Consider the following 17,538-nt stretch of genomic DNA (forward strand, 5'->3'; position numbering starts at 1 on the left):
CCTTTCTATCCCCTCTGTAGCCTGGTCGCGTGGTACTTACCGTGGGTACAAATCAGATGATGTGTCCACAGTAGATCGAGTCCTTGGCGGTAGATCGCGTACCCAAATAATTGCACCATGTCGATCCACTCCGGTGATTACGTCATCCTCGTGGATGATGAGGTAATCACTGATGCGCCGTCGTCGACCACGAGTCTCAGGTCTGGATCGGGTCATTTCCCATCAATCAGTCCCTTGTCCCCAGAAGCCAACTGTCACTTCACCACACTGATAATGCAGTGAGTTTTGGTGCCATTACAGCTCATCATCTTGACGTCGTGCATGCAAGACGCCCAGATACAGCTACTTTCGAGGTTCCCGCAGATAATACGACAGCGCAGGCAATGGCTTTAGATCAACAGCGTGACGAAGAAAGGCTTCGTGAAAATTTTCACGAGTAAAAGTTCCTTCCGTCAATTTCCATCCCAAGAACCCGTGAACGTCGAGTGCCGCCAGCACCGATAGACGTTTGCCACGTCGGAATGGCTACTTGACAACTGCTCGTATATTTCTTTTCGACCATCCGTAACGTCAATAAGCATGACGTCCGTCCTTAGCCGTCTCGTCGAGAAAAACTAGTTGTTCCGGATTAGAGTAGAGTGGCAGCATTTTTTGTCGGCAAACTTGAATTTCAGCAGGAATGGCTTCACGAGCAGCCTTTTCCAACACTTTGCGACTGAAATTGAGATCGAAATTTAAGCAGCGACAACGTGGATGACGATACATTTGAAAGTGTCGGGAATTGCTCGATAATATGTTCACGGAGCTCCTCAAAGTAGAAAGTTGGATGTTCTTGTACATACTTGGTAACAGAGGCTAGCACGTTTGCTGGCTATCGCACTTTCCGCTCTCGCTCACTGTGCTCGTTGACCGTCCCTCGCTCTAGAAAGAGAACATACCACCGACGAATTGTTTGCTCTTTGGGCCCAAGGAGCGATGCAACGTGTTCAATAGGCACTCCGTAGACGTGAACCAAAACGACGGCCCTCCAGCGATAGTCATCAGAGTAGGTCATGGCTTTGTGGCTGCAAGAGATATTTGACAAGTGGTGGCTTGAGAGCTAGTAGCCAGCTGCTCACTTTTGCCGGTGAATGTCGGCAAAACGGACAGTGGCATCTAAAAGAGACCTTTTATAGAAAAATAAACCCATCCCTACATATAATTCAGGTAAGATATATTTGTATTTTTGAGTCAGACATGATATCGGACCCTCTATTTCCCATCTCGGACCCTCCGTTTTGCCAAAAAGGATGAATGCCACAATACTTACAATTAATTTAAATGTGACGTGCGGCTAAACATTATCGTCCTCAAGAACACCACCCCTACACCTGAGTGATAAGGTTAGTATGTTTGCCACAAGTGTGGCGAGCATATCATTGAGGGAACACTTGAATAGTTAGAGCGATAGCGCCCTCCTTTTGAACATGTCTTTCCAACTTTCGTTTTGAGACTTCCAAATTAATGATTGTAGCTAACAACACTTTTGTGAAATCGAATAAAATAAAACATAAATCATAAATAGCAAATACATTTGTAATTGATTTTATAAATTTAAAAAAAACTAATGCACATAAAATTATTTTGTTTTTCCTTTAAAAAATCATTAAATACGTAATTTTATTTAAACTATTTCAATGAATAACTAAATCGGTTTGTGTAAATCTTAAATTCATCCTGGAAAGGAATGGCCACCGTCACAGGAAGCAAGCGTCCAGCAGAGGTCGCGCTGGTGGCCGATGGCGCCGAACCAGGTGCGCACAATCACCACACGCTTTGCATTCATGCTAGCGATACCTAACACGTCCATGTTGGCCATTCCAGCGCGCAAACTCACTAAAACTCAGCGTCGGCGGGAGCGGAGGCAGGTTTGTCAATGAATTCATTTTCTCGTTCCATGGACCGAATTGCAATAACCCGTTTTTTTTTTTTTCTTGCAACCCGTAGACACCAGCGGAAAAGCTTGAGTACCAGTACCGTATCCAAGTTCAGAATTGCGCCCAGGAGAACGATGCCACTCGTGCGTTGGAGGTGTACGAACAGATGAAGAGCGAGGGCATGAACGTGGCCCCATACATTTACAACGTAGTCATCAACGTGTGTAGCAAGGCTAACGACCCAGCGGCATTTAAGGACGGAGCCTACAAAGTGTATCAGGACATGAAGCAGGCCAACGCCAGCTCCAAGCAGAGGAAGAAATCGGACTCGGGTGAACCCATCTACAGCGCAATGATCAAGCTCTGCAGTAAGGCACAGGACTTTGACGCGTGCGAGACGATCATTGCCGAGATGGAAGCCGCCAAAGTGGAGCCAAAGTTGCGCACGTTCGGCCCGCTACTACAAGCCCACAGCGACGCAGGCAACTTGGACAAGTGCATCTGGGTGCACGAGAAGCTGCTTTCTTACGAGCTGGAGCTGACCGAGGACGACTATGTGGCGCTGCTACGTGCGTGCGTGAAGACTGGCAATAGTGAGCGCTTTTACGCGTTCCTGGAGAGCTTCATTGACGAGATTTGGCAACCGAATTTGTCGACTTGGGACGTGCTGAACGACTGGTTTAACAGGTGCGTTGATGCATTTGGCTGCTTAGTTGCCAGGGTGGTAGCTAAGGTGGTTTAACACCTTTATCTGATATGGTTTCGTTGCAGTGAGGCAGCACAGGTGGACGGCCGCAAGTGGAGAATTACGGAGGGGACTGTAAGCAAAGAGGGCGTTTGCTCCGTGACAGGTGACCAGTTGCAGTCAGTGGAGCTGTCAGCGGAGGTGACGACCGAGTTACTGGCGAAGGTGAGTAGAGCGCAATGACGGGGAGCGGAGCCATGTGCTCCGTTTACGGCAGTGTACTGAGATCTGACCATCCTTGATTCTTTTAGATCGAGAAGCTCGTGCGCACGGACGAGAAGCGCATGGCGCAATGGGACGAGTTCAAGCAGTGGCTGGAGGAGTTTGGACCCTTCGACGTGGTCATCGATGCCGCCAATGTGGGCTATTGTAACCAGAACTTCGACGGGTGCGTCCCTACATGTATTGACATGACACTCGTGTGTTTGTAACACCTGCTCGACCTTTTCTTGGGCTGTGCGGGACTCAGGAGACTAACTCGATGGGGACACTTGGTCCGAATGTTTGTCCTGCAGTGGTGGCTTCAATTACGCGCAGATTGAACTCATGGTGCAGCACTATGAAGTACAGGACAAGAAAGTGCTGATCGTGCTACACGAGCGCCGCACCTCGGACGAGGAGGTGCCGGCCGAGCATCGCGCACAGATCGCGGAGTGGCGAGCGAGCCACAAGATGTTTAACTGCCAATACGGCAACAACGACGACTGGTACTGGCTCTATACTGCGGTAAAGCTCGGCGGTCGCACCCTCATGGTCTCCAACGATGAGATGCGCGATCACCACTTCCAAATGATCCACAACCGCGCTTTCCGTCGCTGGAAGGAGCGCCATCAGGTTCATTATCAGGTACACGGCAGTCGTGTGACCGTCGACGAGCCACTGCCGTACTCGGCACGACCGCAGCGCGTCGGCGACAACTGGCACTTTCCTGCTGCCGACACCGCGGCCGACGACAGCGGCACCACCGAGACGGCGTCTGCACAAGTCGCAGATCGCAAATGGCTGTGTGTTGAACTGGCGCCGGTCAATTAGAAACATGATAGAAATAGAAATCGTTATGGCCGTTTTTTGAACTATCGACTTTACCGCAAAAATGGACCCCTTCAACGCTTTAATGAGGTGGCTACCGTCCTCAATGAGGCATAGCGGTGTTCAAAAGCTTGGTTGCAAGTTCTTGGCGAGTGAAGTGGGATGCACACTTCTCGATGGGGTTGCAATTTGTCGCAGTAAAAAACGGCGTTAGTAACTGCACGTTCGCAAAGATGGCACAAGTCGTATCGAGCACAGAGGCCCCGCGTGAGAGGTTTTTGGTTGCTGTGCAGTCTACGGAAATTCGTCTACGGTTATTATAATAGGCCGCGTGAACGTTCTTGCCCTGATTTCGAGAGCTTTCAATTATCAAGTTCGTCATAGGCCCTGTAATCCTATTGTCTACGTTGTGGTTAATTGACAGCTAAGATTGTAGATCGCAAATGTACACAACCCAATTGTGACTTGAGCGACCAGTTAGTTTGTCCAGCACACGTCATTAACCTCAATTAAAGAGTACCTGAGCTGGAGTAGAAATTGTGTGTAAAGTCATGTTATGTATCTCCTTGCCATCGTAGCACACACTGCACAGGATGCTGGACGAATTGAGAAAATGTAGTTCCGGTGGTGCTCTCATCTACGAATGCAAAATGACCAATTTCTCCAAATATACCTACTCCGCCAAGGGCGATGCAGCTTCGATAACAATGTCAAGGAGGCTCACAACCATATCCAGTGAGTAGTGTCGATACTTCTAACCTAGGCTTGTGTCTTGCCAATGGCACGAACAAAGCCCAAATAATTTTGTATTCTCGTCTTTCAGACAGCCAATGTCGCTTATTATTACCCCGGTGCGACAAGATAGGTATTTCGCTACTGTAGCCTCACACAACAAGTGTCAGACACTCGATACAAAGAACGTCATCTCAAATACGACTTTGAAATGCTGTCACCTTTGTTTTTCCATGAATTCGCCTCCCTCCGAAAAAAATGTATGTTGGCGTCACGGAATCGCCATCGCAACAGTTCGTCACACAGACCAACAGCAAATATAGCTCCCCTGGAACGACTCAAGCGTCGCACCTCAATTCATTTCAGGATTTATTTGAACCATCGCAGATTAGTTGTCTGCTATGCAAAGGAAACGCTCCCGACATGCACTTTTGAGAGCGCGGAATTAACTCCTAGTGAGGTGTTTTGCCCCTTTTCATAGCTCGTGGTGTCTCGGAGGCATTTCTAACACATACAATCATCAAGTCAATCTCTGCCTCTTCTCGTGCACAGACGGGATGATGATCGCGTTTCTAAGCCATACAAACATCAAGCCAAAAATCCGATTCGGGCGCAGACTGCCTCTCTTGGAGGGAGCAGCAGACAGGCCCATGAATTTTCCCTCGATTTGGGACTCGGCATACTGAGGCCAAGTGTTGTTTGCGTGAGTAAGGGCGTGGCCTAACGAGCGAAAGGGGGAGCTTTTTTTCGCTTCACTGTCCTGCATTTCCAGACCGACTGCCCGAATCCGGAGGCGCTACCCCCTTGTTCTCCCGCCGTCGCCGCAGTGCACGGCTTGCTGGCGAAAGAAGGCATCAGGAAGGCCTTACCACATCCAGACACAGCAGCGCACGCTGCCTCCGCCGGACCATGGGCAACACGTGCACGCGCAACAGCGAGGTAAAAACTCAAGCGAGGGAGAGAGGAAGCGACTCAAAATGCCGACTAACCTTTTGCTACTCGTTTGTCTCTCCACCCGACCAGTCGCAAGTCGTCTTGAGTGAACACGGTGTAATTCTGCAAAGGTAAGCATTTGCGTGCCTCCTGTCGCTCTAACACTAGTCACTAATGGCGAACTACCTTTTTGCAGCCGACGCACTGACCGCGAACGAGAACGGGAACGCGAACGTGGGCGATGGTCTGCTCCGAACGTGGAGAGCGTGGATCTCGACACGTTATTAGAGGCACCCTCTCCTCCTGCCAACAAGGACAAGGCTGCTCGTCGTCGTCGCAAGAAGTGCGTCAATTTTACCCCATACTCTATTTCTACTCTATTTCTAACGCTAATACTCTATCCAGACGTCAATCTCTATCCGAGCGCTTCCACGCACCTCGTCGCCACGCCGCCAGCGCTGCCCGCCCACCGCGCGCGCCATCTTTCGATGAGCCCAACCCTCTCAACAGGTCGCGACTCCATCGCAGTCGCACAGAGACTGGCCGCCGCCCCGCGCCGATGCCCGAGGAAGACCCAGCCCCTATTTACCACTCTTACGAGGACCCCGGATACCTGGCTGGAGACCCTATCGAACTGCAGCCTTTCGACGCCGACTGTATTCTGGGCAGTCCCATAAACTCTCCGTCTGTAATTCACGCGCGATGGGGAGAACCTGTGGACGACCCGGACGAGGAGAATTTGTGCACTGAGTTTAAGCCCAATCCTTTCAAATTGGGCTTTTGTATCAACTGCATGAAGCAACACGACGTCAAAGACGACGGAGAAGTCGTGGCCATGAAGGAATACAAACGCATCGCTCGTCCCACCATCGCCAAGACGGCAGCCAATGCGCTGGACAACCCCAGCGCCATCCCTATTCCCAGAAGCTCTATCACCATGATGTCGGACTCAGGACGAGAGAGTGATATTGATCTGGCTCAACTTTTGGCCCAGAGGAGAGATGTGCTTATGAAATTGGACCGATTGGACAAGCAGAAGACCATTCTCAAGCGACAGCAGAGTGCTGGAACCATGGGACGCAGAACTGGTGCGTTGATTAGAGTATTTTTACGGAAATTTTAGAGATCCCTAACGCTAACCGTATTTCTTATTGTTACAGACCGTCATACGACCATCAATTTTGGAGACAACACGCGCAGTAACTTGCGGCGGATGAGCTCACGGCCGCCTGGATCGGGCCCCATCATCACCCGTGGCACATCCATGAGCTTGGCGCCGCAGCCGGCATCTTCCCACAACTTTGGAGCGTCCAAGAGTGTGAGCATGGGCTCTCGTCTGTACGACGACGAGGAGCCTGCGCAGAACGTGTGGCTATAGAGAGGAGGCTTTGTAAAAAACACACACAAGTCTCTGGAATCTACCAAACTCATCTACCGCCCGGGGCGCCGCGGACGGAAGCTGGAGCCCCATTGTACCAGGAATTTGGTGTTGCATGACAAAAATTGCGTGCGATTGACGAGTGCAGTCAACAAGGAAATGGATCCCCAAGATGAGGACACAACAACAAGCGAGCAACCGAGCGGAATAAAAAGAGCTCGGAACCTCCGAGAGGAAGGAGAGAAAACAGTTTTTCCAGCCTGATTGAGGCGAGTTAATATTGTAATATGAGCAACCGTAGTATTATCCCATCGCTGAATAGAGTGTCCCTTAGATTTTAGAGTCGCTTCGAGTGACCAGACGATAATGAGAGCTTACCATCCGCTTAACGACGTCGATGGCGACGGGGATAAGCCTGTCGAGCTTACGGAAGGTTCGTCTGCTCCCCGGCGTGACGTTGTTTGGTGTTGTTGGTTGATGTGTTGTGTTGTCTTCAGCGGAGAAGGAATTGTTGACGCTGCTCAAGTCTCGTGGTGTGCCTAGTATCTGCGAATCTATTAGTCGAGAGATTAATTACGCGTGGGCTGTTCTCTCGGGTTTCAAGACGTTGGCCAATGTGGGCAATTTCTACTTTGCCTGTGGCAGTCAAACTTTCGGATACAATCCAGGTTTCGACTTCTTTGGGGCCAATGGGATGCAACTCGCGGTCTTTGCATTACACAAGTTCGTACACAATGAGCATGTGCTAGTTCCAGTACTTGACTGTATCGACATTTACTCGAAGTTGCATGGTGAAGTCAGGAAGATATATTCCTTTGCGTTATTTTACTTACAAATATTATGAACTTTTAGTTGATGGAGCACTTGAATTCCTCGCAGCGGACGACGCCAAAGAGATTTTGATGAAATGCGTCCGTTTCCATGACAACAAACACGATGTCATTGCTTCAGCCTGTCGAGCACTCGGCAGTCTGGTGATGAACGGTAGGACGAGCTTAGTAAAATCTTAGGGGAAATATTCCGGAACTGATTGTTTTCTTAGATCTGGTGAAGGAATCAGTGTCGTCGCCAGACCTTGTGCTGGAGCTACTTGGATTGCTAAAACGATACGACCACACTTTGCAGATTTGTCGAGCTGTGCTAATTCCCCTGGGATTTCTTGTCACGAATGGTGAGTTCATTTCTACGATTGATACAGACCCATTATCTTACCCTGTCGACCTGAACTTATAGCACTGATCACAGCGACTTTCATCGATAACAACGGCATTGCACTAACGATGACGGCAATGAAGCTCTATGTTAAAGACACGGAGCTCGTGTGGCACGCAGTTGGAACTCTAAACGGTCTTCACGAGCAAAGTGTGTGCCAATAGCGCTGTTTATGGTATACATTTCTTATACTGACGTCTGGTGCTGTGACCTTGACATCACAGCTCTTGATATTCGGCTTCTCTACAGCATTTTTAACTTTACGGGCATTCCTCGTCTTGTTGAAGCGGTGGCATCTCATCTCGATACGGAGGAGGTCACTGTTGAAGGTTTCCAGCTTCTGTCTCGACTTGCTGCACTTCCAGACGCTTATCGCACTATCAATGAGTGTAAAGTGTTGGATCTCGCTTATGTGGCACTATTCGCTTACTCAGGAAAAGCTCATCGCCATACTCGCCTCGCTATCAAAAGCATTTTACACAGTTTCCAGAAGTGTGCTCTATTCGACCCTCGCGAATTAGCTCGACGCGAACGTGCGAGTCGCACTGACATCGCGTTGTATGCGTTGCTGTTGTTCTGCTTCATACTCAACTCATCTTTTGCTCTCTACGGTCAACATTCAAGCGATCTCGTCTTTGCTGTTCGGCGTGCCGTCGTGGATACACCCTGGACTGACGGATCTTCATTAGATTCAACTACGAAGACATTTCACGACGTAAATTCCATTGCAGACGTCTGGAATTACCTACAGGGACCTGCTCAGAGCGCTCTTTTCCAAGATACGTGGTACAATGGTGACAGCTTCGACGATGACGTGGATTCTCAGATAGGAATCGTGGATCGAACCAATATGCTGCTCGGTGGAGTGGAGCTGCGACTTCTTCGTGTCGACCCAACGTCATGTAACTTCGGTCTCCCAGACCAAGAAAACGACAAAAACTGGTGTTATCCGCATTATTCCAAAAGTGTAGAACGCAAATCTCTCGTCTCCCGTTTGCCCTACTTCGAGGACACTTGGAGTGCTTCTAGTAACGAATATCAAGCCTATCATGGCACCCTTGCAACGTACCCAGGAAGTGGCTATCGGCGATTTCTGCCACGACTTGGAGCAAATGTTTCAAGTGACTGTGATGCACGTTGCGAATTTAACAAACTTCGTCATGGTCGATGGCTGGATGAGTCGAGTCGCGCGTTGTTTGTAAAATTCAATCTATACAACGCACCGCTGGATTTACACTGCGTAGTTCAAATTCTGTTCGAGTTTGGAGTAGCGACTGCAGGGTCTAATGAAGGTGGTGGCGGTGAGGTTGTGGCTTCCGCTGAAGTTACACCGCTTCATTTGAACCAGTATCCTGGTTTGTTTGTGGTTTATCCGCGGTTCCTTACGGAGTTGGGGATTCTGCTGGGCGTCGTGTGGTTTGCACACAAGCAACTTGATAAACTTTTGCAGTATCGACTTTTCTACTTCGTGATCCCGAGCCACATCGCGGATTTTTCGATTGTAGTTTTGTGGATAGCGATCCTCGTATTGCGGCTTCAATCAGTGGCCCACGCTGCTTTCCCAATGTTAATGACGCTCGCTGAAGCATCCCATAACTCGTACGTTGACCTTGGAGCGAGTGTGCAATACTTGCGAACAGAACGGCATCTTACGGCAGTGTGTGCGGTGTTAATGTGGTGGCGAATTGTTCGTCTGGCAAAGAGTATCAAGGCACTTGAGAGTACTATTGATAAGCTGGAACGCGCACAAGGATTACTGCAGAGCTTCGCGGTGCTACTTGTGGTCTACGTATTGGGATTCGCACACGCGGGGGTACTTCTTTTTCCATCAGCACGCTCAAGTTTTCGAAGCTACTCGGCTGGCATGTAAGACATCTCAATTTTTTTTCTCTCTCTACGTCTAACCTGCTGTAATGTTACTCGCAGAGCTACAATGGCAAGATCTCTAGCGACAAGGTGGCACTCAATGGAAATGTTTGGCCGTGTAGACCATCAACTTTTCCGCTTACTGTTCCAGTTCTCCACGTCATTTGTCGTTCTTGTATGAATTTGTCACTCAATTTTGTGTAAAGTGGTTGGAACTAATTTTGAAACGTTGTGCTTTTACAGAATATTGTGGTGGCAATTCTACGTGAGCGCTTTGATTCCTCTCGAGTGAGAGAGAGAGCAGCCGCAATCAATGGAGTAGCCATGCTAGAGCTCGCTAAACACCAACTCGAAGCGCATGGCATGCGTGTGGAGGAAACCTCGCTTGCCAAGGTAAGTTTACCCATAATTTCCAGGATTGTCACCTTAAGTTTTTTGTAACTTTAATCTTTTTGTGTAGAAACTTCGAGCTGCGGCGGCAAAGGGCATCAAAAAGTTGAAACATGTAACTCGAGACATCCTTACGGTGTCGGATGAAGCTGAAAAGCTCTTGGACTTGAAGAAAGCGTGGGGACTTGAAGATCAATTACAGTCCGTTGACGAAGATGTCGAAGTGGACGTCTCAAGAGACGAAGCCTCAAGGTCAGCAGTTTCCCAATTACATACTGGTTAGAGTCATCACCTCACTGTTATTGTTATTCACCAGCCTTCTGGAATCCGCTGAAGAATACGAGCAGAAGCTCGATCGACAGATTCATTTCTTCTCCTCGAGGCTTAACGACACGCTGTCAAGACTCAGCAACTTCCAGTCATATCTAGGCGAAGAACTTGGACCCGACGAAATAGTCGGAGACGTGGTACAGATCAAGAAACCCAAGCAAGAAGAGCAGTTAGAGTTAGAAGAGAAAGACCTGTTGGCTATAGATGACAGCTCAGTCCTGTCAGCTGGACTTCCAGGAGCGATCATCCACCCTAACGAAGACGCAGAAGCATAAAAGTTGTCCTATGCAAAAGTAAAATTCCGCTATTCAAGCATACGGTACCTCTCCGTTTCTCACTGAATTAGAGTAGGCGCTTGAATTCAGCGATAGCGCGGTGGATACCGGCCACTTCCGTCTCCAACGCGACCTTCTTGGCGGCATCAGCTTCACGCACGTTCTCGGGCACCTTGGTCTCGTAGTCCTCACGTCCCATCTTCTTCTCCAGACTAGTCAGCGACGGCGCGATCTTCGTCAGCTTCTTCTCCAACTTAGTGATCTCATTCGCAAAGTCCACCAGACCGGCCAGCAGCACGAAGATCTGCACCTTGTCGTTGACACTGTGCATGGCGCAGCCCTGCGGCGCCTCCTCGTCCACGATGCACTTGGAGTCACCAGCCTTGGCCAGCGTGCTGAAGTCGTCCAGTTGCGTCTCCATCACAGTCTTCACGTCGTTGTCACTGCACTTGATGAAAAACTTGGGACGCACGTTGTTAGCCAGTCCGTACTCGGCACGCACAGAACGGGCCGCGTGAATCACTTCCTTGACCAGTTCCATGTTGGCCTCGACCTCCGGGTTCGTCCACTTGTCCATCGGGAGCGGGTACGGCGCGACCGTGATACTGGCGGTTGAGCGCTTGCCCGGCAGACGCTGCCACAGCTCCTCCGTCACGAACGGCATGCTCGGGTGCAGCAGACGCAAACCGAACTCCAGGCACACGTACAGAGTCTGCTGGGCCGTCAGCTTAGCCTCAGCGTCTTCGCCGTTGATCACAGGCTTGGTCAGCTCCAGGTACACGTCACAGAGGTCGTACAGCCAGAAGTTGTACAGCGCGTTCGTCAACTCGCCGAACTCGTAGGCAGCGAACGAGTCGTTGCAGACCTTGATAGCGTGGTTCAGACGGCTGAGAATGTAGCGGTCGCGAGAGCTCACCACGGCGTTGGATAGCACCGTGTCGGCCACGTTATCGGCAGCAGAGAAGCCTCCTTCCAGGTTGGACATGGCGAAGCGCACAGCGTTCCACAGCTTGTTACAGAAGTTACGGTAGCCCACCAAACGTCCGATGTCCAGGTTGATGTCACGGCCCTGCTGCGTGTACGCCAACAGACCGAAACGTAGCGCATCGGCTCCACACTCCGGGATACCCTGAGGGAAGTCCAGCTTCTGTCCCTTCTTGGCCTTCTCCACCTCCTTCGCCGGCAAGTTACCGCTCTCGAGCTTCTTGAACAAATCCTCGAGTGTGCAGCCGGCAATAATCTCCAGCGGGTCCACCACGTTGCCCAGACTCTTGGACATCTTACGGCCGTACTTGTCACGCACCATCGAGTGCAAGTAGATGGTCTTGAACGGCAGTTTACCCGTCAGTTTCTGACCCATGAACACCATACGCGCCACCCAGAAGAACAAAATGTCGTAGCCAGTCTCCAGCAGGTCCGTCGGGTAGAAGTTCTCGAAGTCGTCGGTCTTGTTGGGCCAGCCGAACACAGCGAACGGGAACAGACCAGCGCTTACCCACGTGTCCAGCACATCTTCGTCCTGTTCCAGCTCGATCTTGTCCTCAGAGACGCCCAGCTTGGCCGCCGCCTTCTTACGTGCGTCCTCCTCCGAGATACCAGCGAACCAGCGATCACCAGCGTCCTCTGCGTTCTTGTCAATGAACGCCTCGTCCTTCACACGAGCGAAGTACGCAGGGATACGGTGTCCCCACCACAGTTGACGAGAAATGCACCAGTCGCGGATGTTCTCCAGCCAGCGGAACCACGTCTTCTCGTGCGACTCAGGCACGATCTTGAGCTCCTTGTTGGTCACAGCAGCCATGGCGTCCTTGGCCATCTGATCGCAGTTGACGAACCACTGAGGCTTGACCAGCGGCTCGATGATGTCGCCGGAACGGGAGCAAATACCAAGACGCATCTTGTTGTCCTGCTTGCCGTGGTACAGTCCCTTGGCCTCCAGCGCCTTCTCCACAGCGATACGTGCGTCGTACCGCATCATACCGGCGAATTCACCGCCATTCTCGTTAATAGCACCATCATCCGTCAAAACGTTGATAAACTCGAGGTTGTTGCGCTTGCCACACTCGTAATCATTGGGGTCGTGCGCAGGCGTGATCTTGACTGCTCCGGTACCGAAGCTCATGTCCACCAGCACGGGATCCAGTACAATGGGGATCCGACGACCGTTGAACGGGTGAATCACGTACTTACCGTGCAGATGCTTGTACCGCGGGTCCTCAGGGTGCACCGCCACGCCGGAATCGCCCAACATGGTCTCCAGACGCGTCGTCGCGACGATCACCTGCTCGTCCGAGCCTTCCACGACGTATCCGAACGAAGTGAGCACTCCGAACTCGTATTTGCGCTCCGGATTGTGTCCCGGAACCGCCAGTTTGGTGCGCTTCTCAATGTCGATGTAGTCCACTTCGATCTCGGACAGCGCGGTCTTGAGTTTGCAGCTCCAGTTGATCATACGCGTGGCGCGGTAGATCAGACCTTCCTCCCACAGTTGACAGAAGGCGTGACGCACAGCGCGACTGCAGTTGTCGTCCATACTGAAGTATTTACGCTCCCAGTCCACCGAGCAGCCCACGCTGCGGAATTGGTGGTGGATGCGGCTCTCGTACTGGTTTTTCCAGTCCCACACGCGCTCCAGGAACTTCTCGCGGCCCAGATCGTGGCGGCTTTTGCCTTCCTCCTTCAGCAATCGCTTCTCCACGACCGATTGAGTGGCGATACCGGCGTGATCCGTGCCTGGAACCCACAGCGTGGCGTGGCCGAGCATGCGGTGCCAGCGAGTGAGCGCGTCCTGGATGGCTACAGTGAGCGCGTGGCCCAGATGCAACGAGCCCGTGACGTTGGGCGGAGGGATAACCATGACGAAGCGCTCGTCAGGCTTGGCATTCGCGATCTTGTCGTCTGAGCACGAGAAGAAGCCGGCAGCCTCCCACCAGTCCTGCCACGCAGCCTCGACAGCCACGGGGTTGTAGGCGGACAACATGGGCTCAGTCATGTCCTTCTTCTCGCCCTTGGGCGTGCGGTTTACAAACGCAGGAGCCTTAGGAGTCTCTTTCTCCTCTTTTTTCTTCTTCTTATCGCTCTTAGGAGCCCAGCGGTTCGGATCCTTCTCCTTCTTAACAGCGCCACCGTTCTTCTCAGCGCGTAGAGCCTTCTTCATGGCGTTCTTGCTCATCTTGACAGGGGCCGGAGGGGCCGCAGCGTCGGGCGTGGGGGCAGAGTCCGCCATGTTCAAGGGACTCGATGGATGCGGAAATGGCTGGCAAAGATGCGGTGGAGCGGTATTGGGAAAACTAATAACGATAATTTTGCAACCAGGGAGGTATCAGTGTTTGTATGCATGATGAATTTTAAACATCATATATTCCTAAACCCGATATAGGTTGAGGTATCGTAGATCACAGGGTTTATGGCATGAGAATGTTCGTCAGACTGCAGCTCGCGCTGCTACACAAGAATATTCATGCCAGTGCTAGAGGCTGACATTAAAAGCGAGACTGACCATACGACAGTGTTTTATAAAGCGCCCTGTAACGAGCGCGAAAGCGCCTTATCTACTGCGTATTCCATCCATAGTGCTGGCGCTACACAAAATCTCTACCGAGGTGTTAAAGAGTTCCATCATATACTGTCTAGCGAATAATAGCAAGTGTCGTCTGCATCGTCCGGAGACTTGGCAATTTACTTGTCTTAAGCTACTGTAATCATAGGAATCTCGATCAAATATCGCTCCACCCACACACACTCTAGACTCGGCGATTTCTCAAATGAAAAGCAAAAATGCCTTTCAGTCGAAATGTCGATGGCCAACCAAAAGCGACGAGGTAACACTTCATTTCAATATATGATTGCATGACATCCGTCCTCCCCATCTTCGACACTAAGTGCGATCACATGATCGAACACATGACGGCTCACAGGAATGGAGCTTACCTGGTAAGTTACCAGGAGACTAATAAGGATGCAGTATGTTCCTCTTCTCCTTGATCTCCAACACCCCTACACTGTTAAATTGAACACCATGGCGCTGCTTGGCTGAGACCGACACCCATCATTTGGACCTATCGCAGCACAGCTGGGGGGTGCCACACAATCCAAGTGACGTGAAGCACCAAACAGCAAGATGGTCCTCCCTCTCTTCATCGTCGGCACGGTGGGCACGGGCGCGGCCACGGGCTACGGCATGTATCAGGTCGGTACGGCGTTGGCACTTCCTTCTTCGGTCCACGAAGCCCCACCTAAGACCGCAAGCAGCCTCACAGCGGGCGGCATCACCGCCGTAGCTGCGTACTCTGTCCAGGGACGGATTCTCAACCGCTATCTGTCACATTTGCTCACGTACGAAGTCCCCAAGAATATAACGAAGTGGAGTTTCCGTGACTTTCTGAGCATCGCGGGGCCACTCATCGCACCGCGTGTGGCCATGTTCTCAACGTCCGTGGCACTCTTGGGCTTCGTGTCGACCAAAATGGACTTATCCAGGGATCAAAAGTAACGAGATATTCAGGCGATGATAGTACAATGGGAGGCCATGACGGACTACAGAAGACCCTGCGCTGGAAGGAATTGCAAGGTGATTATATAATAAGTAGTAATCTGACTAGCAAAGTGATGATCCAATGAAACCAATGCATACGCGAAATTGCAGGAGGTTATTCTGGTGCTTCATAACGCCGTAAAAGACTTCGAATCGTGAAAACTGTTGCATTTTTCTGAAGCTCATGGCTTGGAATTGACGTGCATGTAAAGGGAAATTCTGGAACCAGCAACACGATTCCTGGCAGACCCGCAGACTGCAGGTCTACTGTAGGCTACAGTGACTGCAGCACTGCACCAGTCCAGGTACCGAAAAAGGCAGGTCGATGCCGCATGGCACGCAAGGGAGACACCACGAGAGTGTGTTCACCGCGCATGCACCACGAGCGTTGACCGCGGCGCGACATCCCGAGTCTTTGAGCGCCAGCAATGCAGGCTACGTAGAAGCCGCCCGGCACACACGCTCACGCATCAGTGGTGGCGACATCTGCAGGTCTGCTTGGGAAAGGCTGAAGTTTGGACGGGTACTTCAACTCGGACTTTGAAGTTTGAGAAATAATTCCAGTGCGGCGAGTTGGCACGAGTGTCGATCATGATAACTTACGGGGAGTCACCTAAACTGCGCTTTTCTATGACATGACATAGCAAACAGCAAACATCCTCGCTTCTGTCCAAGACAAGCGCTTCAGGAAATTACCAGCATATTAGACAGCAAACGCTTGTCAGTTCTTGGCCTACCCATGAAAATACTACATATCGCCATCTCGGTCGCAGCAATGACCCACTGCCATTAAGGTGTGGCGATACATGTACACGGTGGATCACTGTGACAGTGATTGACACTGTCACCGACCCAGCAGATGGGGAAGCACTCAAGTGGGTGTGGTTGAGGTCCGAGGGCCCTTTCTGCTTAGTCGCGGAGATTATTTCGCGGACAAAACTTCAGATCCGGCGTAATCAGCAGCACCCGCTGATTGTTCCTGGTTGATCACGTTCGCCATAACGTGAGCGGGGAGTGAGAGCCAAAGCATTTTTATTGATGAAAAGTCTGCGACTTGGTTCAGCACTGAGGCCAACGTACGTAGTACACTTTGCTCGTCGAGATCGTAGTCTTTGCTGCTCGCCTTTGGGACTAGGTTATGAGCGTTTTTAATCAGGATATGTGTGCGCTTCTAGCAAAAAAGCTCGCTGAGCGTTGACATTATCATAATGCTCTTCTTTGAGGCTTTGGAAACCTTGATGGTTCTTTTGTTATCTTGCTAGTCGATGAGATACCTGGTTAAGCGGACCTCATATCAAGGAACGGACCGACCCTCTTCAGCGGTGGACGCTGTCAATTCTGGGAGGTCTCTAGCTCACTTTTCAATTCGCTTTCGTCGTCGAACATCGAGCAGGAACAAGCACGCAACCGTCCAAGATGCTCCGCTCGTGGCTTTCCGCTGTGTGTTACACAGTGCTGATCCTAGCCGTCTTCAACGCCGGTCACTTCGCTGCTGCAGACGAATGGGATACCAAAGTTGACGAGATCATGGCCAACTTCAGCAGCGTCGACATTGTCGGCCAGATGACCCAGATCGCTGGCTACGGCTTGATCAATTCGACGTACCAGCTCGATGAAGAGGCCGTCCGTGACTTCGCCAAGTATCATGTCGGCTCGTACCTAAGTCCTCCCATGTCTTCATTAGGAGAGATCGACGGCAAGTGGGGTTGGACAACGGCTCAGATGCGTGAGTTCGTTGTTGGCATCCAGAAGATCGCCATGGAGGAGAACGGCGGCCACCCGATGGCACCGATTCCGCTCACGGCAACGCACTGGTGACGGACACGGTGTTTTTCGGCCAGCAGATCAACGGCGCCGCCACATTTAACCCCGATCTGCTGTACGAGCAAGGACGAATCACTGCCCGCGATACGCTTGCTGCTGGCATCCCCTGGATCTTCGATCCTGTGCTGGACATCATGCACAGCCCGTTGTGGCCCCGTGTGTATGAAACGTTCGGAGAGGACCCGCACCTGGCTTCGGTAATGGGCGCCGCTGTTGTTCGCGGTATTCAGAGTTACAACGAGTCGGCTGCGTGTATGAAACACTGGATTGCGTACGCCTGGAACCCCACCGGTCACGACAAGGACGGCGTCACGATGTCGGACTTTGACGTACTTCCCGTCGTTCAAGGCTGCAGTGGACGTTGGTCTGCTTAC

The 17,538-nt window shown here is 51.2% G+C and overlaps 7 protein-coding genes across 11 annotated transcripts in view; all 7 read left to right on the forward strand.

Annotated features, from left to right (window-relative positions):
• Positions 1-117: 117 nt before the first annotated feature.
• PPTG_23739 (hypothetical protein) lies at positions 118-504 on the forward strand (the record flags this gene model as incomplete). The annotated part of the gene is made up of 2 exons (XM_008912697.1): positions 118-162; positions 394-504. 2 exons carry the CDS (start codon positions 118-120, stop codon positions 502-504), a joined length of 156 nt encoding a protein of 51 aa, XP_008910945.1.
• A 1,180-nt stretch (positions 505-1,684) lies between these two features.
• On the forward strand, positions 1,685-3,765 carry PPTG_15930 (hypothetical protein). 5 transcript variants are annotated; one of them, XM_008912699.1, is made up of 6 exons: positions 1,685-1,793; positions 1,864-1,907; positions 1,987-2,603; positions 2,688-2,826; positions 2,913-3,049; positions 3,177-3,765. In XM_008912699.1, the coding sequence occupies exons 1-6, from the start codon at positions 1,727-1,729 to the stop codon at positions 3,691-3,693; spliced, it is 1,521 nt and encodes a 506-aa protein (XP_008910947.1). In that variant the 5' UTR covers positions 1,685-1,726; the 3' UTR covers positions 3,694-3,765. The 5 variants fall into 5 exon arrangements, with proteins under 5 accessions (XP_008910947.1, XP_008910946.1, XP_008910949.1 ...); XM_008912698.1 differs by having other exon boundaries at positions 1,685-1,907; XM_008912701.1 differs by having other exon boundaries at positions 1,864-2,603.
• A 1,566-nt stretch (positions 3,766-5,331) lies between these two features.
• Positions 5,332-6,733, forward strand: PPTG_15931 (hypothetical protein; the record flags this gene model as incomplete). The annotated part of the gene is made up of 5 exons (XM_008912703.1): positions 5,332-5,361; positions 5,446-5,486; positions 5,552-5,698; positions 5,761-6,443; positions 6,516-6,733. 5 exons carry the CDS (start codon positions 5,332-5,334, stop codon positions 6,731-6,733), a joined length of 1,119 nt encoding a protein of 372 aa, XP_008910951.1.
• Positions 6,734-7,099: 366 nt separating this feature from the next.
• PPTG_15932 (hypothetical protein) lies at positions 7,100-10,848 on the forward strand (the record flags this gene model as incomplete). Its single annotated transcript, XM_008912704.1, has 10 exons — positions 7,100-7,166; positions 7,231-7,524; positions 7,586-7,717; positions 7,776-7,904; positions 7,967-8,095; positions 8,170-9,811; positions 9,872-9,986; positions 10,055-10,204; positions 10,272-10,453; positions 10,518-10,848. 10 exons carry the CDS (start codon positions 7,100-7,102, stop codon positions 10,804-10,806), a joined length of 3,129 nt encoding a protein of 1,042 aa, XP_008910952.1. The 3' UTR covers positions 10,807-10,848.
• Positions 10,849-13,690: 2,842 nt separating this feature from the next.
• Positions 13,691-14,179, forward strand: PPTG_23740 (hypothetical protein). Its single transcript, XM_008912705.1, has one exon. The coding sequence runs from the start codon at positions 13,785-13,787 to the stop codon at positions 14,145-14,147; it is 363 nt and encodes a 120-aa protein (XP_008910953.1). The 5' UTR covers positions 13,691-13,784; the 3' UTR covers positions 14,148-14,179.
• Positions 14,180-14,864: 685 nt separating this feature from the next.
• On the forward strand, positions 14,865-15,510 carry PPTG_15934 (hypothetical protein). The gene has a single exon (XM_008912706.1). The coding sequence runs from the start codon at positions 14,927-14,929 to the stop codon at positions 15,296-15,298; it is 372 nt and encodes a 123-aa protein (XP_008910954.1). The 5' UTR covers positions 14,865-14,926; the 3' UTR covers positions 15,299-15,510.
• A 1,246-nt stretch (positions 15,511-16,756) lies between these two features.
• The window catches only part of PPTG_23741 (hypothetical protein), a gene marked incomplete at both ends in the record, with an annotated part of 2,200 nt that continues 1,418 nt past the window's right edge, over positions 16,757-17,538 (forward strand). Inside the window, 2 exons of the mRNA XM_008912707.1 lie at positions 16,757-17,066; positions 17,090-17,493. Of these exons, the coding sequence (XP_008910955.1) occupies positions 16,757-17,066; positions 17,090-17,493 (714 nt within the window). The remainder of the gene's footprint in view (positions 17,067-17,089; positions 17,494-17,538) is intronic.

The sequence above is a fragment of the Phytophthora parasitica genome, assembly GCF_000247585.1.
Source record: "Phytophthora parasitica INRA-310 unplaced genomic scaffold supercont2.49, whole genome shotgun sequence".
Taxonomy (NCBI): Eukaryota; Oomycota; class Peronosporomycetes; order Peronosporales; family Peronosporaceae; genus Phytophthora; species Phytophthora nicotianae.